Genomic DNA, 21166 nt, shown 5'->3' on the forward strand with positions numbered 1-21166 from the left:
AAAGACAATCACATCATCACTTTTATTTTTTCCCAGTCATTTTTCCAGGTATCATTTTTCTGAGTGTGCATTTGGTTTCTAAACACTGATAGAGTTGTATGTAATTGGACTTCAAAATATGGTTGTCAACTTTTCTTTTACGTTTGCTGCTCAGAGAAATATTTTGTGCCCAGTCCCACTGTGGGAGATTTAAAATTCATCATCAGATTATTTGATTTTTGTCTTTATGAAGATGCCTTGCTGAAGGCTACCGGGCCTGTGTTTGGGTATTAATGAGTGTTCCTAGGTGAATCAGGTACTGTTTTTTTGAGCTGAGGACTCTCCTAGTGCCCTCGTGGTGAGTTGGCTGATTCTACAGAGCAGGCATACATCATTTTAACCCAAAACTTCCCAATTTGTGAGTGCTTGACTTTTACCTCTCTTTAGAGAGGAGTTTGTCTTCTAACAAGGTTTATTATTTTTTCAAAAAGGTTTTCGGGGTGGTTCATTGTCTTTGCCTTGGCATATTTGAGAAGACCCATATCATCTTTTTATATAGCACTCAGATATGGTTGCAGCATTCTCAGGATATGCTCTTCTTCCTGACATCGAGCTGCGATGGCCTCATGTCCTTCTGCGTTTAGTGGTACACAGCACCTTGGGAGTCTCGCCCAGAGGAGCCCTCTTAGTGTCTGTCCTTTTGCACTTAATTTTTTTCTATGTAATTATATGAATCTTTTTCTGTGTCCTATTTGAAATGGTTTTTCCCCAGGATTTTCTATTTTGTGTGTCCTTTTTAAAATTGATGCTTCAGCGACTATACAATGAGACCTTTCAATCTTCAAGCTCAGGGTTTTTTTTTTTTTATTGTGGTGAAATGCACATAAGATAACGCTATCTCAACCATTTTAAGTGAGTGGTTCAGTGGTGGTAAGTACATTCCCCTCGTTGTGCAATGCTCGGGTATTTTTCAAACTCAGAAACGGTTTCTTAAATTATATCTTTGTTGTTTTAGTCTGTTATTGTAATTGCTCAGTTTCTTTTTTCAGGAAAACTTTATAATTTTTAAATAGAACCCCCCTGTTCTGTTCTCCATTGTTACCTGTTTCTTTGTTACAAGAAAACATGAAATCTGTCTTCCACATCACCGCTGCTGTTCTGCAGTTTTAATTCTGCTCTTGAGTAGTTAACGTGTGGATTTTGACTCTGCTGCTGCTGGACTTTGAGTTTTCCTGAAATTCTTCATTTCTTCCCCCTTCACTCTTTCATATCCTAACAATGTGGCATTTTTCAATGTCAGTTTATAGTGTCTATATGCCATGCGCTGTTGTGCTTTGTCTCATAGAGGCCATATCATTTGGCGTTCAGTGACAATTTTTCAAAACAATTTTTTTAATTTTTGCTTCATGCAGTAAGCAATTTTGGAGGTCAGCCTCCCCCCCCCCCTACTTTTTTTTTAAGAGTAAAAGCCACCGTCCTTGTCACAGTCCCTGAGGCTTTGCAGGACCTGGTCTCTTGACAGCATGTTGAGCTCAGCTCTTCCCGCTCTGTCTCTCGGGCCCCACCTGCTCCTCGGTGCCCCCGTGTGGGGACCACGGGTCCTGCTGCTGTGGCTGCTTCTGGATCTTCCCCCAGATACACACGCACGGCCTCGCTCCCTGACCTCCTCACCTTCCCTGCGCCAGCGTCACCCTTGGCGACGAAGCCTGTCCTCACCCCACCTTCTGAACCCGGATGCTCCTGCCGTTGGCCATGTCCTCAATGTCTCTTCTTTGGTCCACGCAGCGCTGGTCACTCTCCCATAGCATCGAGTCCGTCTGTGTAGACAGACTCACCTTCCCGTGTTCCTACCTGTGCCGTGTTCCCGCTTGCTCTCTCTGTTCCCCACTGGAACGTAAGCTCCCCGAAGCCAGTGATGTCAGTTCGTCCTATTTTCCGGTGTAGACATTCGATGAATATTTGTAGCATATGATCAATTATCTTATGAAAAAGTGATCTGTTTTGGGTTTTCCTATTTTCTCACTGTTGAGTGAAGAGGCGCATATCCGTATTTGGTTGTTGTTTTCACAGCAGTAGGACGTGTGGCATGCTCTCACGGCATCACTCTGCGCCCCGAAGTGCTGTTTAAATCCCCTTGCAAATGTGAGACTGGACGGATAGTTTGGGCCTTTATCTCTTTATCTCTGCGGCATGCTGCCCTGAAAGGTCACCTTCTTCCACGCCTGCGGGTCTCACGGCACGCCGGCCGTGCGGCTGCCGTCACCCACCGCAGACGGTGGTGGGCAGTGCTGCCAGCTCAGTGAGACTTCGGTTATGGGGTCTGTGCCCCGTGGTTACGGGGAGCAACCACGGGTCCCCTCCCCCTCACTGCTCTGCTGTTGCCGTCTCTGACCAAAGGTGGCACAGGAGAGAGAAAAGGTTGTGAAACAGAGCTTTTTGGGTGCCCTTAAGAAAGTGTCACCCCACAGTAAGAAAATGCAGAGTAGACCCCCTTCCCCCTCCCTCCCTTCCACCCAGCCTGTGGGCCTTATCACCGGGAGAGGCTCTCTCTAGGCTCTGCAGACTCTCAGCCCCAAAGGCAGCTGAGCTTCAGTTTTGACGGTGCTGGGAAGTTCTACTTTTAATTGGGATTTCATGGACATTTTAATGGGAAGCTGCAAGATGCGCGGACTTCAGTGCTGTGTCACGCTGGAAATGAAGTGATGTTTTTATTACTTTGGTTTTGATCAACCTGGTTCCATTAACTTCGCGACAGTACTGGGGGACAGACGCCTCTCATTCTTCCAGAACAATTCAAGAGCTATCCGTTCTTAAACTGGTACGGCTTTTATTATCAGACGGTTTGGCAGCAGGTCTGTGACGGTTCTGATTCTGCGCCCCGTTGTGTGGAAGGAAGGGTGTGCCGTTATGAGCACGATAGAACAAATAGCGTGAAATCAGATTGAGCCTTGTATCCTGCCGGCACCTCTGGGGTATAACAGATGTGAGTCACGTACATCCCGTGTTGTCATTTATAAATGCGTCTCAAGGCACTTAACGTTGCTTGATCAGAAGTGCTCTTCTTTGAAGGTGCTGTCGGTGCTGAAGCATTCCTTGCTGTCCTTCAAACAGCCCCGAGTCCTGGACATGCTAAAACTTTACTTCCTGTTTTCTTTGCAGTTCCTGATGAAGGAGGTAGGTACCATGGCGCTTTGCTTTTTTGTGAAATAGGGTTGAGGCGGTCCAGATTTCTGGCCGTGCTGAACTAATTGTATTCTTTAGAAGGTCATATCCAATGATTAATGTTACTTATAAATATATAATTGTCAAAGTTGGGCTAGGCAACAGTTATCAATCTCTCTTATATTGGCATTACTTACTATATTAAACTGGCACCTAACAAGCTACTTATTCATTATGTGTTGAGTCAAACTAATAAATTGTTTTTATTCTTTAGGGCTATTTAGATCAAAAAGGCCATCCGATGGGGTTTGCAGGACTGGTATCACATTTGCATTATCACGAACCTTCTAATCTTGTTTTTGTGAGCTTTCTTGTAAAAGGCCTTTTCCATAATCTCTGCCAGCCAGCCAGGGAAGGTAAGCTGGAGGTTCCTTACGTATATAATCCAAAAATTGTGACAGATTTACAGAAAGCTAGTACTTCCGGAATATTTTTTCTACAAAGAAAATGGAGTTAATGTACAGATCATTTACAGATCTCCAAATTGATAAAATAAATTTAAATGCCTACTAATATAGATTATATGCGAGACCACCCAGTTTTGACCACTCAGAAGTTGTGTAAGAGGAGCAATGATTTGTGGCATCAAGGAGGACAATTTGGTTTATTGCTGTTGGGAGGGCGGGTGGTGCATGTGGTTATAATAAACAGGGGTATGGAAAATTTGATAATATTATGAAGCAGATAATATGACTAGCATCATTTTGTAAATGAGGAAACTGAGGCACAGAAAAGTTAAATAAATTTCCAAAGTGTCTCACACTTTTAATAAGTCAGAAGCAAGAGTCAACTATAAGCAGTCTGACTCTAGGTTCTTAGTTATTAAATGCAGCAACTTTTTAACCACGACGCTATAGTACACACGTATTGTCAGGAGTAAAGTAACTAACCTTGATGGTGACTTTAGTATGAGTGGCAGGAAGCTAAGACAGAGAGAGAAGGCTAGGTTATTTGGGAGCTAAATTTTGGAAAGCCTTAAATGTTAAACTAAGAAAATTGCATTTTGTTTACAAAGCATTGAGATTTCATCAGAGATTTTTGAGTAGGTGAGAGACATGTTCATAAAATTCTTTAGGATGATCATAGTGACCATCCACCAAGAAAGACTAAAGACATGAAGATCTAGGTAAAGAGATAAGGCAATTTGTGCTCTGGATGACCAGGACTGAACTAGGCTGGAGGTGGCAAGAATGAAAAAGAAGGCATGGGTGAAAACTGTCAGTAGATATGCTAGTTCCTCCGTTGCTATATTTGTAATAAATTTTTTAGTTTCCACAAAATGAAATGTAATGTAAAATTCCGTTTGAGCATGAAAAAATAGAGTTACATGTTTTTTCCCCACATTTACAAGAAGACACTTTGCTCCATGTAGGCTCAAAACGTTTTTCGGAAGATGTCATGGAAACGCTCGCGTTAGTGCTGGCTCATCTCTTTGGAAGACGACACCTTCCACCAAAGTTCCAAGATGCTGCCGTCAAGTTTTATCAATCAAAGGTGAAATGCACGACTCTGACAAAATCTGATAATTACAGTCATCAAATGGATCCTACCAGAAATGATTCAGCAACAGTAGGATTTTTATTAAGACAGGAATAGTCATGTGTTTTATAGAATCATTTGTTCTTTTTGTAATCAGTGTGATAATCTGTAATTCATACATCTCCCTCAGTAAATCCATCAAAAGTTTAGAGTCCTGGAGGAAAAATACAATCAAAGTTTCACCCATATTTTTCATCTGGTTGTATCAAATCACAATAAGTGACTTAAGAAAAGATTTCAGTGAAACAACTGAGGATACACTTCCCTTAGGATCCTTTTACCTTGATGCAGGACTACGGACAGGAAGTACGTTGTGAACTGTCATGTTTTCACTGAGAAAATATTAGAATATTCACCTAAAAAATCAATCTCAACTCACAGAGACCAGAAGCAAGAAAACTCTTCCGGTCTCACTCGCAACCTGCGGCATTTTCTTGGCTGTGATTCCCTGTCATTACATCAACATCAGCTGCCGTTACCAGGCACTTCCCAGGATCTGAGAAAGTGCGGCAGGCTGGCTTATGCCGGACAGCCTTAGTGCAAAGGGGCTATGGAACAGAGAGAGGAGAGTTCATCTCTGTTGTCGAACCCCATGTTGAATTGCAAATCTATGTCCTCATAGAATGTCCCCTAAATCAGCGAGCACAGCTTTCGTTGTTTACCCAGCATCTTCACACTTTTTCACTACATGTGCATTCTTGAAATATCGTTTAATTGTTCTGTTTAAACAAATTATATTTAACTTCGACAAGTCACTATCTCTATTTTTAAAAACAAGATCATCATAAATATAAATATAATAAGATTGTAAGTGGAGGCCTGCTGTCTCTTATTTTCTTAAAGATCGCTGGAAATTGGTCCACTTCCATTTGGATACAGTAGGTGGCCGTCACTCCTAGGGCAACAGAGAGCTGTGGAAGCAATGAGCGCTAGATGTGCTAAAATCGCACAGTGGCAAGGATGACTCCAAAATGTGTTAGGGCTCCCCAGCTGTAGGTTTTGTTTCAGAGATTTGTCAATGTTGGAGATGGGTTGAAAATTGGGTTTAGCATTTGCAGAGGGTCTCTTCGGTGAGATTTAAAAAGCCTAATAAAATTTGTCAGCAATTACATAAGGCTGAAGTCACAGACTAGCACCTTGAGAGACTATAGATATGTAGAGGTTTCTCATCACAGGACATTTACCGGATAACAGGTCTGCATGAAATGTTGGGGTGCTACATCAAGAGAATTTAAAAAATAGTTGATAATTCCAAATGTTTTTTAGCATGTATTAAACAAAAAACTCACTCAAGGAAAGTGAGTCTGGGTCTGCCTTTATGCATAAGGCTTGTACCCCCTCAAGACATTTTTTAATCCATCTAGGGCTAGAAGATTAAAATGTAGGCTAGGAAGTGCTACAGGGAAAAATGTGCCTTTTCAGTAATCTTTTAGCACTGAAAAAACTGAGACCAACCAACCTCACTCTCAAAATGTTCCTAGTGAACAGAGAACTAGAAACCTAGGAACAGAGACAAAGCAGGTATAGACTGAGGCTTATTCAAACTGCAAACCAGTATCAACCCACTTCATTCTGTGCTTGGAATGATGTGGTCACAACTCATTCCTGTGGCCAAACAGAAAAATGAGGAACTCACTCTGGTGAAAAATAACATCTAAAGCCTGTGAAGTCCTTTATAAATAATTTCTGGTGCACAAACAAAACAAAAACAAAAACAAAGCCTAAGAAGTTAGTAAGCATGAATATATGACCAATCAGCAGGAAGAAAAGCAGGAAATAATACTAGACCCATAGATGATTCATAAATTAGAATTAACATACAAGGACTTTAAGTATGATTAATATGTTAAAGAAAATAGAGGAAAAGAAAGACAAAATTGACAAAATCATGGAGATTTTTGCTAGACACTTAGAATGTTTAAAAATTAAATCAACATACTAGAATTGAAAAATACAACATCTGACTATCACAATATACATGCAGAAGTCAAAATCAGTAAACAGACAGCTTGATAGAAAGTGTCCAAATTGTAATATGGAGAGAAAAAATAAAATTATATAGAGAAAAAATAAAAATAAAATCAAGAGACATGGATCACACTCAGAAAGCTTAATGTATATGTAATGGGAGTCCCAGGAAAAAAGCAGGGAGAAAAATGGCAGAAAAGTATTCAAAACAGTAGTACCTGGAAATTTTTCAACAGTAATAAGAGACAGCACACCATAGTTTCAAAACCTTAGTCAAGTTCAAGAAGGATAAATATAGAGAAATATTAAACTAAAACTGCTGAAAGCTACAGAAAGTAACCTTCCAAACATAAATCAGCTAGGGCAGAAGTGACACTTCTTCCTTCAAAGAAACAATAATAAGAATGACAGCTGACTTTTTAATTAAAATAATGGAAGTTGGTGACAATGGAACAAATATTTTTAATGTGTTCCATAAAGTAACTTCTAACCCTGAATTCTACATTTAGTGGGCATAGTCTTCAAAATAAAGATGAAATTAAGATGTTTTCAGACATTAAATCTGAGTTTATTCACTGCTATCATATCTGCAATAAAAAATCATATACTTTAGGCATATTGATCAATGACAGACTATACATATGACCGTAGTCCCCTCAGATTATAATATTGTATTTTTACTGTACCTTTTCTATGTTTAGATACACATATACTCACCATTGTGTTACAATTGCCTACAGTACTCTATTGAGTAACATGCAAGACAGGTTTATAGCCCAGGACCAATAGGCTATACCATATAGCTTAGGTATGTAGTAGTCTATACCATCTGGATTTGTGTAAGTATAGTCCGGTCTCCACACAATGAGAAAATTACATAATGACACATTTTTCAGAATGTATCCCTGTCATTAAGCAATGTATAACTGTATATACAAATCACGTCTTAGCTATAAAATCTCAGAAAGGTTTAAAGTAGAATGAAGAAAAAAGATATATCAAGTAAATACTAACCAGAAGGAACAGAAATACCTCAGTTGACTGAAAATTAAAAAAAAATTAATTTCTAAATCCACATATGATAAAAAATAAATAAATGAAAATTATAAAATATTTAAAATTAAATAATAATGAAGAAAACATAAAAATACTTGTAAGTGGTAATTTATGCAATGCTTAGAGGAAAATTTATAATCTTTTTTTTTTTTTTTTTTTTTTTTTCACGTCAGACGGGTAATGTGCCGATGTCGTAACAAGGTTTGAGGGAGGCACATCTCACGCATGCGCGTGAAAACCCAATCATCACGCTTATGAACTACAAAAGGATCAGGAAAATTTATAATCTTAAAATCATATATTAGAAAAGAAGACAGGCTGAAAAGAAAAAAACAGTGATATAAACTTTCAGCTTAAGAGGCTAAGAAATAAGTAAAACAAACTGGAAACTCTAACCTGAGGTAAATAGAAGGAAAGAAATAATAAAATGAGAACAATATAAAGCAAATTGAAAATGATTATACAACAAACCCTAAGTTGTTCTCTATATAGAATAATAACATTGATTAATATTTAGCAAGACTCATTAAGAATGAGAGGGGGGAAAGCACAAATGTCAGAAAAGAAAATGGGACATTACTACAAATCCTACACAGTCTTGGGAAGCAGAAGATTGAATTCAAATCATATAAAAAGATAAAAAGAATAGCACCTTTTCATTGACTCTTTGTGTTAGTCTGTTTGGGCTGCTATCACATGGCAATGCCTGGGTGGCTAACAGGTAACAGTAATTTATTTCTCACCTGGATTCAGGTGTCTGGCGGGGACCCGCTTCCTGGCTCGGAGACGATTGTCTTCATGCTACATTTATGGCAGAAGAAGCGAGGGAGCCCTTGGAGGTCTCTTTCATAGGACACTACTGTCATTCATGAGAACTCTGCCCGCATCTACCAAAGTCCCCACCACCTCGTGCCATCAAATGGGGGTTAGAATTTCAGCATATGAATTTTGGGAGATATGAACATTTGGTCGATAGCACTCTTCTGGATAAAAAGAGAGAATATTTCATCTTTCTAGGATTAAAACTTAGCTTTACTATCAAAACCTGGCCAAGACTTTAGAGAAATAAAAATCAGAGATGCATTGAACATAGATGAAAAAATAATTAACGAAATATTAGCAAAATGAACCCAGTGAGGTCTGAAAGACCCTCACAACCAAGTGACAATGATTCTAGATTTGCAAGTGTGTTTTGTTTTGTTGCTGGCTCCTTAAACGTGTCCCTAGCTTTGAAATATTCACAAGTCTAATGTCATTTTAGGACAGACTTCTATTTATAAGGCGGTTTTGATTAAGCATGTCAAAGCAAAGTTTTAAGAGTCAAGAGTAAGGTATCTGTTTTTATAAATGCAAATGGAAACACTGAATGGATTTTACTTCTATTTCACCAATGAAAGAATAAAACAGTGACATCATCGAATAAATAGACAACTGTAGAGTTATATTGTTATGTTCTTTAACTTTCTTCTTCCAAATATTCAGTTTTTAAGGAAGGTATATACGTCTCTCTGAAACATGTCTGGCTTCCAGGTGTTCCTGGACGATCTTCCTGAGGATTTCCACGATGCTTTAGGTGAATACAACAGGAACGTGACAAAGGACTTCGCCAGTTTCCTACTCGTTGTTTCCAAATTGGCTGACATGAAACAGGAATGTCAGCTCCCACTGTCAAAAATCAGTGAGTATATTTTATCTCCGTTGTGGATCATGTTGAAGAATAAATAGTCTTGCCTATAAGAATATTTTCTTCTCTAAAGAAGAGTGGAGCCCCAGAAAACGCAGCCTGCCTTTGAATGAGGCTCCCGCCTGCGCTTGTTACATGTTAAAAGGGCGTTGTATCGTATCTGTTTGTTGTTTCCTTGAATCTCAAGGCAGTTGAGCTCTAGACTTGGACAGATAGGAGCTCAAATTGAAGCTTCACCCTTTACTTAACATATGGACTTAACGTCGTATACTTTCGTATCTTATTCAGTAAAAGTCTGAAATAAATGCTCCTAGACATCCAAGACTGAATGTCAGGGAGGAGTAGGGGATGTGAGTTGGTGGAGGAGTATAGAAGAATGAGTGTTCTGCCATCTTCAATCTGTATTGATAATTACCAGTGTTGTGCGAATACTGCTTCTCAGTCATGCGAAAGAAGAAAAGAACATGCAGGGTCAAGTGTGAAAGTTATTTGTGTTAATCACATATCACTTCGGTTCATTATTTCATAAGCTAAAATTTAATTACATGACCATTGTCTGACTGTAAGGAAGGCTGAGACTATATTTGACCATGTGGTGAGGAGGAAGAGAATGTGGATTTCTTGAAGTCTTTGCCCCAAGGTGATAGAACGTTATCACACAGAGCTATATTGTAGATTAAATGACACAATCATGTAAGGTTCAGTATTCATTGTGTAGGGGCTAAAAAATATTTGGTATTATTATTAATGTCAGTGCTACCGTTCTGAACTTAATTTCTCATTGTAGAGCTTTTAAGTCGTGAGAGAGACTGTAAATGGGTTAAATATTTACTCTTTCCCCAGAGAGAGCCTGAACATTTCTTTTCGGATAAAATTTTCTTATTTTGGTGTAATGAAAAGAGAATGAACTTTAGAGTTATACTAGCTAGATATTAAATCTCTACTTTCTCATTTAATACCTCAGTAACTACAACTAAATAAATTATTATTGAATATCTAAAAAAAAAAAAAAGAAAGAAAGAAAAAGAAAAAGCAGTGGAGGGTGAAATGAGTAGAGTCTTCCACGGCCGTCCTGCTAAAGGCGGCCCCTGGGTCCAGCCTGGAGAACAGAGTGAGGCCGTCTGCAGGACAGAGAGAAACTGGAGACCAATCCTGTCCCTCTTAGTCTCGAGAGGAAACAGACTTGGTCTTCATGAGCACAGACAAGCATCTTCCCTGTTTCCTGGGTCCAAACCTTGGCTCTGCTGCTATTACCGTGTTTCCCCGAAAATAAGACAGGGTTTTATATTTATTTTTCCTCAAGAAGACACCCTAGGGCTTATTTTCAGGGAACGTGTTATTTTTTTTAAGTACGGTACAACCATCTACATTGATTCAAATATAGTGAAGTCATCTTCTTCTGGAACATCATCCTAACACTCCAAACCCCGAATTTTATCCTGAATTTCTTGTGACTCTGTTTCCTTTAGAGCCACTGGCCCCGATCTCTCCTGTGGAGCACTAGAGCTCTCACGGGGCGGATGAGAAGGGCTGCTCGTGTTCTTTCCCGCTCCGCGACGACACGCACGGGTCGTGCAGACGCGCTGCGCAGCCACGCCCGCCACTAGGGCTGATTTTCGGGGTGGGCCTTCTAATCTTAGAGATCCTGCTGGGGCTTATTTTATGGGTAGGACTTATTCTCAGGGAAACGCGGTAGCAGCGAGATCCTGGGCAAGTGACTCCGTAGTCATGCTTTAGTTTTCTCTACAGATACACGAGAAAGAGAAATAACATCATCTACCTAGTTTTGGAGAGCTTTACACGATGGAGTTAATATATATATTTTTAAATAGTGCCTGGCACATGGCTAACACTGTCAGTGTTTACTCGGACTTATTTTTTCATGAGCTACTAGGTAGAAGCCTCCTAACGGGGTGTAGACAGCAGAGGTGGCTGAGAGAAGGGAGCGGTCCAGCTGCGGGCGTCCCTCCTGGTCTCCCCGAACCCCGACAGCTGCAGGTGGGACACTCAAGGAGGTGGAGCGTTGAGCTTCCGGGCCCTGTTAGAGTAGGAAGTGGCACGACAGCAGGCGGGCGTGGGGCGCCGTGACCGTCATAGATGAGGGGACCGGGGTGCCTGTGACTGTGATGCCTCAACTGCACACTAGAACCCGGTTTGAGTGTGCAACTCAGTGCTTCGTAAGAGTCTAAGTGGGGATATATTTCGGCTCCTGTGCCATTTCCGAACCTGCTCATCGCGGCCGCTCAGTTCCGGGAAAGATGCTGAGGCCGAGTGTGAGGTCAGTGAGAGAGAGCAGGAAGGCGATATCCATCTTTCTGCGTTAAAAGAACACGCAACTTAAACCTGGCGGTGTATTCCCGCCGATCAAGGCAACTGAACTAGAACGCGAGTTTCTGTAGCCCTGGTGCTGCCGTGCGTAGCTAGCTCCCACGGGCGCGGGCCGGTGGCTGCGGCCGGGCCGGGCCGCACGTGTCGGGCCGGGAAGCGCGGCGGCTGCCCTGTAGCCCGCGCGGGGCAGGTGCGTGAGGCCCCGCTACTGGGCCGATGCTGAAACCGCGTCTGTCCCCGTGTGTGGCGGTCAGACTTCACAGGTGCAGACTGTGCGGACTCCGAGCTCGTGCCCCACCTGATGAGCTGCGGGAAGGGCAGGAGGGCCATCTCGCCCTTCGTCTGCCTCTCCGGGATCTCCGACGAGGACCTGCTGGAGCCGGGAACGCCAGACCACGTAAGTGAAGACGGGCTGGTTCGTCAGGGGTGTTCGGGCAGGGATGGATTCAGACGCGGCCGGGCGGCTCGTAAGGACTTCACATTTCCCAGAGCGAGAAGAAACAGAAAAAATCCAGGTGCTGTCAGTACGAATAGCTAGGGCCTGGTGGTCTCGGAGCCATCATGATTTCAGTTTCTCAGGGCTGGCCTGAGAATGTTCTGGAGAGTTCCGAGGGACCACTACTTTTCTTCCATCTTCGAAGACTCCGAGATTAAGACAGCCTTGCTGTGGGAATAGCGCACAGAACTCCGCCTGCCGGCTTCCTGGGAACAGCTCCGGACGCCGCGAATGTCGTTCATCCGGCGTCTAAAACGGAGGGCAAAGAGCTAGGCACGCTTGGAAGGTCCTGGATAATCCCTGGAGTGTTGGAATCAGCTTGTAGACGTTTAATTTATGTTTTAATACAAAATCTGAAATAGAAAATACATTTTATTACATTTGATATTACGGATCGACACCGGGGTCTTAACTCCATTTTATGCCAAAGTCAAGTAGTCCTCTATCAGGTCCTGCAGTCCTGTGTCATTGAAAATAACTTTGAAGAACTCCATACAGCTTGTGCATTTTAAATGAACACATACATTTTTTTTATCTTAAACTTAAATAGTTTCTAATGATATAGTTTCCAGTTTCAAATAAATGTTGGGGTGTTAAAATGAAACCATCACATCATTCTTTGAATTATATAACATGGAACATAAACAGTGTTTTCACAGCCATGCCATCCAGTTAAAAACAAATCAGGAATATGTTTTTTTTATAAGGATTTAAAATTTTGTGAGGTTCGTTTTTTTCTTGAACTCACATTTTCTTGCCACCTTTCCCCACATAATTTTATTTTAATTTAACACATTTTTACCATGCAGTCATTCTATCTATGATACTCTCAGCCAAAGTAATACGTTCCAGTTTAATGTTTATATCCTGTTGATCAGAGCAAGCTGAATATAGTACAAATTTTTGCCAGTAATTACTAAAAATAAAATTACTATTATATTATAGATGCGTATCTTTACCGTGATGGATGAGGTCATTTCTTTTTTTTTTTAGGTAGATCTGATAGCCATGGGTGAATGTTACTTATTACTAGAATGAGACAGGGCTGCCCTAACCTTGTCCTCGCTGTTTCACGCCATCCGAGCTCCCCGCGCCTGTGTCCCCTGTCTTAGTCTCCTGCCTCATGCACACATGAATGGCAAGCTAAGAAGGACCGTATTTCTCCAGGTCACCCTGCACACAATTGGTGTCAACGGCATTCGGGCTCCTGTGCTGTGTGCAGAGAGGTTTGATGGCCGTGGGAGAAGAATGCCTCTGAACGCCTACGCCCTGGATTTCTACAAGCATGGCTCCCTGGTGGGGCTAGTCCAGGACAACGGGTATGTCCCCGATCTGTGTGTGTGTGTCTGTATCTGTCTGTCTCGGTCCCCTCTGCTTCCCTTCCCTTTCTCTCCATCTCCATCTCTAACGAACAAATTTAGTCAACTTTAAGGAAAAAAGGCTCTGTACGGTTTCAAGTATGGGTTAGTTGTGATAAACCTACTGGATTTTTTTCTTAGAGACTAATGGTGAGAGAGGGGGTACCAAATTCAGTATGATTTTTGTTTGTGTTTCACCAGCAAAATCATGGTACTTGGGCCAGCTCACTTGACCCGAAGCTATGTTCAAAAGGCATAAATATTTGCATATGTTCACAGTTATTTTTCCATCCTATTTATTCACTGCTAGATATTTTAAAACGGAGTAACAAATACTGCCATGCTCTCCAGTATCTGAGAAGAGTATACATAAAGTATATAATTCCCACACCTGAGGACTGAGTCGTGACTGAGGCCTGAACTCTGATCTTTGTCTTTATCCCAAAAATTCCTTTCTAAGGGGGCCCGGAGAATCACGCTTAGAAATGATAAAATCTCAGTAAACAGGTTTTTATGATGTGGTTTGCTTCCCAACCTGATTCCATTATAGCATCACATGAAAGATCGAAGACCCTTATCTTAACTCAAGCGTTCCTTTCTACTGATTCCTAGTCTTTTGGACAAAGCCTAACTCTTTCAGCCAATTGTCAACTAAAGAATTCCTAAACCCACCTATGACTTATAAGCTCCCTCTTCAAGATGGCCTACCTTTTTGGACCAAAACAATGTGAACCTGCCATGTATTAATTTATGACTTTACCTATAACCCCTGTCTCCCTGAAATGTATAAAAACAAACTGTGACCCAACCACAGCGAGTCCACTTGCTCAAGCTTCTTGGGCATGGCTCTGGGCCATGGTCTTCAACTTTGGCTCAGAAATAAACCTCCTTAAATTATTTTACAGAGTTTTTCTTCTTTTCCATTGACATGACGATTCATTGCTTTAGCTCTTTGCCAGGGAAACCATCTTCAGAAATGGCTAGCAGGGTAAACACTCTTGGATTACCTGGGAGTGAGAAGTTGACCCAGGCACTGAGTACTGGATGTGGGAGGGACACTCTGTCATAGCAAGGCAGGAATTCAATCTATTTTCACACAAAAATCTGAGCATTCCTTACTGAATTAAGGTATTTAAAAGGTCTGATACTCTCCAGAAACGTTGGAAATTTTTTTTTTTTTTTTAATGTGGCTCGTTGTGCATTAAAGTCACTTTGACATCAGGGAATGACATGTCTGGTTCTTCCCATTTGATCCTCTAGTTCCCATCCGCCCTGCTGAGCTTCCCGATTTCAGTTTTCTCCCAGAGGGTCAGCCTCTTCCCTCTCGAATCCATAATCATCATGACCGTCGATCACACCAGCACCTGGGCGTCCGTGGCAGAAATGACGTTGGGAACTACATCTTGACAGACAAAAGTAGCCTACGGTGGACAGATCCAACAATTAAATATAAAATAAGGAACTCTTGGTCTCATGTCTAATTTTCAAAACGCTGTTTTATTTAGGATGAACGAGGGAGAAGCTTACAATTTGCTGAAAGATTTTGCACTCACCATCAAAGCTATCAGGTGTGTTGTATATTTAAATATTCATTACATTTTTTTTTATTTCAGCATATTATGGGGGTACAAATTTTAAGGTTTCAAATAATGCCCTTTCCCCCACTCCCCCCACAAGTCTGAGTTTCCAGTGTCACCATGCCCCAGATGGTGCACATCTCACTCATTATGCATGTATATACCCGCCCCCCTCCCCCCCACCTGCCCAATACCCTATTACTGTAGCACCTATGTGTCCACTTAGGTGCTGCTCAGTTAATACCAGTTTGCTGGGGAGTACATTTGGTGCTTGTTTTTCCATTCTTGAGATACTTCACTTAGTAGAATGGGTTCCAGCTCTAACCAGGAAAATACAACAGGTGCTATATCACCTTGTTTCTTAGAGCTGAATAGTATTCCATGGTATACATGTACCACATTTTATTAATCCACTCTTGGATTGATGGGCACTTGGGCTGTTTCCACAGCCTTGTAATTATGAATTGTGCTGCTATAAACATTCGACTGCAGGTGTTTTTTTTTTTTTTTTTCTGTAGAGTGTCATTGGGTCTTTTGGTTAGATGCCCAGCAATGGGATTGCTGGATCAAATGGTATATCTACTTGTATCGCTTTAAGGTATCTCCATATTGCTTTCCACAGAGGTTGAACTAGTTTGCAGTCCCACCAGCAGTGTAGGAGTGTTCCTATCTCTCCTCATCCATGCCAGCATTTATTGTTTGGGGACTTTTTGATGAAGGTCATTCTCACTGGAGTTAAGTGATATCTATTGTGGTTTTGATTTGCATTTCCCTGATGATTAGAGTTGTTGAGCATTTTTTCATGTTTGTTGGCCATTCTTCAGTCTTTAGAAAAGGTTCTGTTCAAGTCCTTTGCCCAATTTTTGATAGGGTTGTTTGATTTTTTCTTGCTGATTTTCCTGAGTTCGCTGAGTTCGTGAGTTCGCAAGTATATTCTAGTTATCAGCCCCTTATCAAATGTATAGGATGCAAAAATTTTCTCCCATTCTGTAGGTTGGCTGTTTACTTTCATGACTATTTCTGTATCCTGCAAAACTAAGCTTTATATATGCAGGATAAATTAAGACATTATCAGATAAGCAAAGTCTCAGAGAATTCACCAAGACAAGACCAGCCCTACAAGAAGTATTAAAAACAGTGTTACACACAGAACAGCATAATAAAAACTCACAGATATAAAAACAACCAAAACCCAAAGACTGAAGGCCAGTTATTACAATGGCTCAAGAGAGAAATCAAAGCAAAAACATTCAACCCAAAAGAATGAACAGTAATCTACCTTATCTATCAGTTCTCTCAATAAATGTGAATGGCTTAAACTCTCTACTCAAGAGACATAGACTGGCTGAATGGATAATGATTTCATGTTTTTTAATGATTTAATTGTAACTTGAAAACTACTGAGCTGTCGCTGTGGGCCAGGCTCTCGAACGTGCACCGAGTTTCTTGTGTGCTGTGTGTCTCAAGTCCCCAAAGGTTCTGCAGAACTTCTCAGCACCATGCTGTACTATCTCTACAACAGAATTAGCTCCAAAGTCCATTGTGAGGTGAAGTTCCCTTTGGACTAGATTCTGAATATTCCAAAACTCAGTGATCCCAAGACCCTGGTGTTCTAAATGGCCACACGCGGTGTGTCTCGGGTCCACAGTTCTTCAGAAGGTTCTCAGGGCTCCACCAGGTCTCTGGCTTATAAACACATACTGTGTTTCCCCGAAAATAAGACAGGGTCTTGTGTTTATTTTTCCTCAAGAAGTCACCCTAGGGCTTATTTTCAGGGGATGTGTTATTTTTTTTAAGTACGGTACAACCATCTACATTGATTCAAATATAGTTTAGTTGTCTTCTTCTGGAACATCATCACAACTCTCCAAACCCCAAATTCCATCCTGAATTTCTTGCGACTCTATTTCCTTTAGAACCACTGGCCCCAATCTCTCATGTGGAGCACTAGAGCTCTCATGGGGCAGATGAGAAGGGCTGCTTGTGTTCTTTCCCGCTCCTCGACAACATGCACGGGTTGTGCAGATGTGCTATGTAGCCACGCCCATCACTAGTGCTTATTTTCGGGGTGGGGCTTCTATTGTGCACATGCTTAGAGATCCTGCTGGGGCTTGTTTTATGGGTAGGTCTTATTTTCAGGGAGACACAGTACAACACGTCTGAGTCTCTTGCTTTGTCCCAGCTTTTTCCAGGCGTCATCTGACTGTCATCGCTCACGTGGCGTCCCTAGCAGAACACCCGGGACCCACGGACAGCAAACTGTGCACGGGTCCTCCCACCCTGAGGCTGGGCTGGCCGGTCACTGTCCTCGAGTTCCATCCGTCCTCCCAGAACCCCTAGCCTGGGTGTACTTCCGCGCGTTGTATGTGCTCCGGCGTGCTGTCACATACGCACGTTTAATTTGCCGTCAGTCCCTGCAGTATCGGGGTCTTGCTAATCTGGTCATTTTTTTTTTTTTTATTTCTTTGATCTGAGTTGAATCAGGCCTGCTTGGACTTTTTATCCAGAAAGTGAAACTTTGGGGGCACTAGAGCAGAAGGGACCCCCTTTGTCCTCCTGGCGTGCCCCACACAGGGTCGTCCTCGAGGGCTCGTGGCCACCGGAGCCATAATCTCCAGAGTAGTCCAAGGAACGCCGGAGGCTGGGGCGCCGTCTCAAAGACTGGCTGAGAACCGTCTTCCACTCGGGCCTTCTTCTAACAAGTGTCGAAGTGATGTCGGTTCGTGACACACTTCTAAGCACGTTGAGGCAGCGGGAATCCTTCAGTCTATCACTGCTTCGAAAAAGCAGGGAGCTGACCAGCAGGTGGGGGCAGATCCAGGGGAGACAAAGTCCACCTGGGCTCAGAGTAGCCTCCCGTAGCCTTTTGGCTACGTCGTGAGAGGCAGAGGGAGTGGTGCTTTCAAAGTGCACCAGTGAGAAAGGCCAGATGCGTCAGGAATAGGCGTTGAGCTCTCTCTGTGACATGCGGGATTTGAGTGTCGGGACAGAACTGCTGCGTCCCCATAACGGACTTCGAATGGAACCTGGGTCTAGCTGTGCTTTAGGGAGGGCCTTTGCTGTCATGTCGCACCACGGGGCTGAGTTTCACATGTTGAGCAATTGTAGACAGTGCACAAGCACGCGTGTGGCACAGGCCTGTGGCTTGTGCACGTGGCGTGGGGCACGGGCCTGTGGTTTGTGCATGTGGCATGTGGCACAGATCTGTGGTTTGTGCACCTGGCGTGTGGCATAGATCTGTGGTTTGTGCACCTGGCGTGTGGCACGGGCCCGTGGTTTGTGCACCTGGTGTGGGGCACGGGCCCGTGGTTTGTGCATGTGGCGTGTGGCACAGATCCGTGGTTTGGGCACATGGCATGGGGCACAGACCTGTGGTTTGTGCGTGTGGCGTGTGGCACGGGCCTGTGGCTTGTGCACGTGGTGCCGATGGCACCTGGTGCCGTCACCCAGCGCAAACAGGCCACCCCACAGCCTTGGAGCTCAGACGTCCTCAACGTGTCCCACGGGCGCCATCCAGCCGTCAGCAGGGGTGGCATTCCCGTGCCGAGCCACGAGGGGTGGCCTGTCTCCTTGCTGTTTCCTACTCTCAGGGGCCGCTGCCGTCCCTTGCCCGGGGCTCCCTTCCTTCTGTCTCCAAAGCCCGCCGCGGTGGCCTCACTCTGCCACTGCCCTGCCTCCCTGCCCACCCGTGGGGACCTTCGAGATCACGCTGGGCTGCCCCAGTAATCCAGGGTCGTTCCCCACCTTGAGATGGGGACGTGTCTCCCCTGCCGGCCTCTGCCGTGACCTGGCGCGGCCGCGCCCTCCAGGCACTGAGGCGCGGGCGTCTCCGGAGGGAGGCCTTGTTCTGCCTCCACGTCCCGCTGCCCCTCGTTCCTCGCACCCCTGAGCAACGAGAGGGACGGCTTCCTCCCCACGGAGGCGGCGCCCGGGGGTTTCGGTGCCCGCTGGGCGCAGCAAAGTCCCCAAATGGCCCCGTGAGGGACGTGCGGAGGAGAGAAAAGGAACCCGGGTCGGCCACTGCAGGGCAGAGGGGCCCAGTGACGCGGTGTTGGTGGCCTTTCGAACCCTCTTGGTGACAGGCGTGGAGAAGAACTGCTCGGGGGTCGGTCGTCCCGCTATCTTTTCTGAATGTTTTTTTGTACAAGATTTTTTTTTTTTAGAATAAATTGTTTCTTACCCTTATTCCTCATGTGTCACTCCCATGATCTCATCGTCCGATTGGACTCACTGGCTGCTGCCCACCCCGGGAAAGCCCTCCTCGCCACACTGCCGCCCGCTAACACGGTCGTTCTGTCTGTGTCCCCCATCTGCAGCGTCTCCTTGCATGAGCTGTGTGAGAACGAAGATGACAACGTTGTCTCGGCCTTCGAACAGCTCAGCGAAACCTTTGCTGAAAAACTAAGGAAAGTATGAAAACGAAAAGTCCATGCAAACCACTGAAAATACTGCCGCTGGAGTCTCATGAGTCATATTTTGGATTCCCGTGCCTTTTTTTTTTTTGAGAAACATAAACGACGCTGAGGAAAGAGCAAGTCTAACCGACGTGCGGGCACGCCTGCCCTGGTCTATGCCGGGCACCCGGTTATCTAGCGCATCTGAATGCCGGTTTCTTTCTGTAACTGAGTAATGGCAACGCTCACTTCTCGGGCTGTGTGAGGGGTGACTGGGAAAATGCAGGGATTCTGTGTGGGACTGAAGAAGAACTTTTACTCTGTGAGGTCTAAACAAATATGATGTTGTCAATATTTTTCTCCTGGGTGTCAAGATTTGTAAAAAGTTCATTAAGGCCAGGAAAGATGATTGCAGTGTCCTACAGGTGCACTGGCTTCTCTCCAATTAACATGAATGGGATTACATGACTTAGGTAAATGGCTACTGAAATAGCGCCTTTTAGTATGCTTAAACTGAGTTTTAAAAATATAGATGAGAGTTTTCGTTCAGACTTTGTGATGCTTTAAAAGAGAACACATAGTTGACAATTCGCTTTATTTTAATTGTATGTAAGTTCCTGGGAAAACACAAAGAAATAAAATGGGCTTAATTTATTCACCGTTGGTCTCGCTGCGTTAAATCTACGTGCCTGTCAGTCCACTTGCTCACGTCTACGCGTTACATATATGACAGTTTACATATAACCATCTTCCCTTCCCAGCCTCAGACAGATTGCAGTTCTAGAATCTACTTTGTTTTATTTATTTATTTTTTTTGAGACAGTCTCGCTTTGTTGCCCAGGCTAGAGTGAGTGTCATGGTGTCAGCCTGGCTCACAGCAACCTCAGACTCCTGGGCTCAGGTAATCCTCCTGCCTCAGCCTCCCGAGTAGCTGGGACTACAGGCATGCGCCACTATGCCCGGCTAATGTGTTCTATATATATTAGTTGGCCAATTAATTTCTTTCTATTTATATAGTAGAGATGGGGTCTCGCTCTTGCTCAGGCTGGTTTCGAACTCCTGACCTTGAGCAATCCGCCCGCCTCGGCCTCCCAGAGTGCTAGGATTACAGGCGTGAGCCACCGCGCCCGGCCTAGAATCTACTTTAGACCCTAATCTTGAACATGCAGCCTTCCGTCCTCAGAGCAAAATGTCTGCTCTCTCCTGTCTCCCAGATGTACTGAAAGATGATCTTCTATACGACATTATTTATAAATAGATCACGATGGCTCAGAAAACACCCCTGTGGTTCCATTTGTCTGGGAGGGGATGGGGCTGACCCATCCTCTGATGCTCACTGTGTTAGACGTCTCCGCGTTCTCTGGGCTAACCTCAGTTCTTCACAGTAAGTGCTGCAAGAATGTAGGAGCGCCAGCACTCTTAGGAACTGAGGGTTCCTATGCTCCCCGGGCCCCCGCCCCGGGCTCCACGCAGAGCAACGGTGCACAATGCCAGTATCTTGTCGTGCTGGCCTCCACCCCCCTCTTGTAGTTTCCTGAGTCTGATTGAGACATCAGGAGTTTTTT

General features: G+C 43.6%; 1 protein-coding gene and 1 non-coding gene across 2 annotated transcripts in view; one reads left to right on the top strand and one right to left on the bottom strand.

Moving 5' to 3' along the window:
- The window catches only part of DDX60 (DExD/H-box helicase 60), an 84124-nt gene extending 63864 nt beyond the window's left edge, over positions 1-20260 (top strand). The window contains exons 31-38 of the mRNA XM_012770611.2: positions 3049-3153; positions 3416-3557; positions 4574-4695; positions 9295-9442; positions 12031-12173; positions 13440-13591; positions 15136-15198; positions 19524-20260. Of these exons, the coding sequence (XP_012626065.1) occupies positions 3049-3153; positions 3416-3557; positions 4574-4695; positions 9295-9442; positions 12031-12173; positions 13440-13591; positions 15136-15198; positions 19524-19623 (975 nt within the window). The 3' untranslated portion in view covers positions 19624-20260. The remainder of the gene's footprint in view (positions 1-3048; positions 3154-3415; positions 3558-4573; positions 4696-9294; positions 9443-12030; positions 12174-13439; positions 13592-15135; positions 15199-19523) is intronic.
- Positions 7932-8035, bottom strand: LOC142876823 (small nucleolar RNA U13). The gene has a single exon (XR_012923638.1). It is a non-coding gene; the product is annotated as a small nucleolar RNA U13 (small nucleolar RNA).
- Positions 20261-21166: the final 906 nt, after the last annotated feature.

This window comes from Microcebus murinus, chromosome 15, assembly GCF_040939455.1.
Source record: "Microcebus murinus isolate Inina chromosome 15, M.murinus_Inina_mat1.0, whole genome shotgun sequence".
Classification (NCBI taxonomy): Eukaryota; Metazoa; Chordata; class Mammalia; order Primates; family Cheirogaleidae; genus Microcebus; species Microcebus murinus.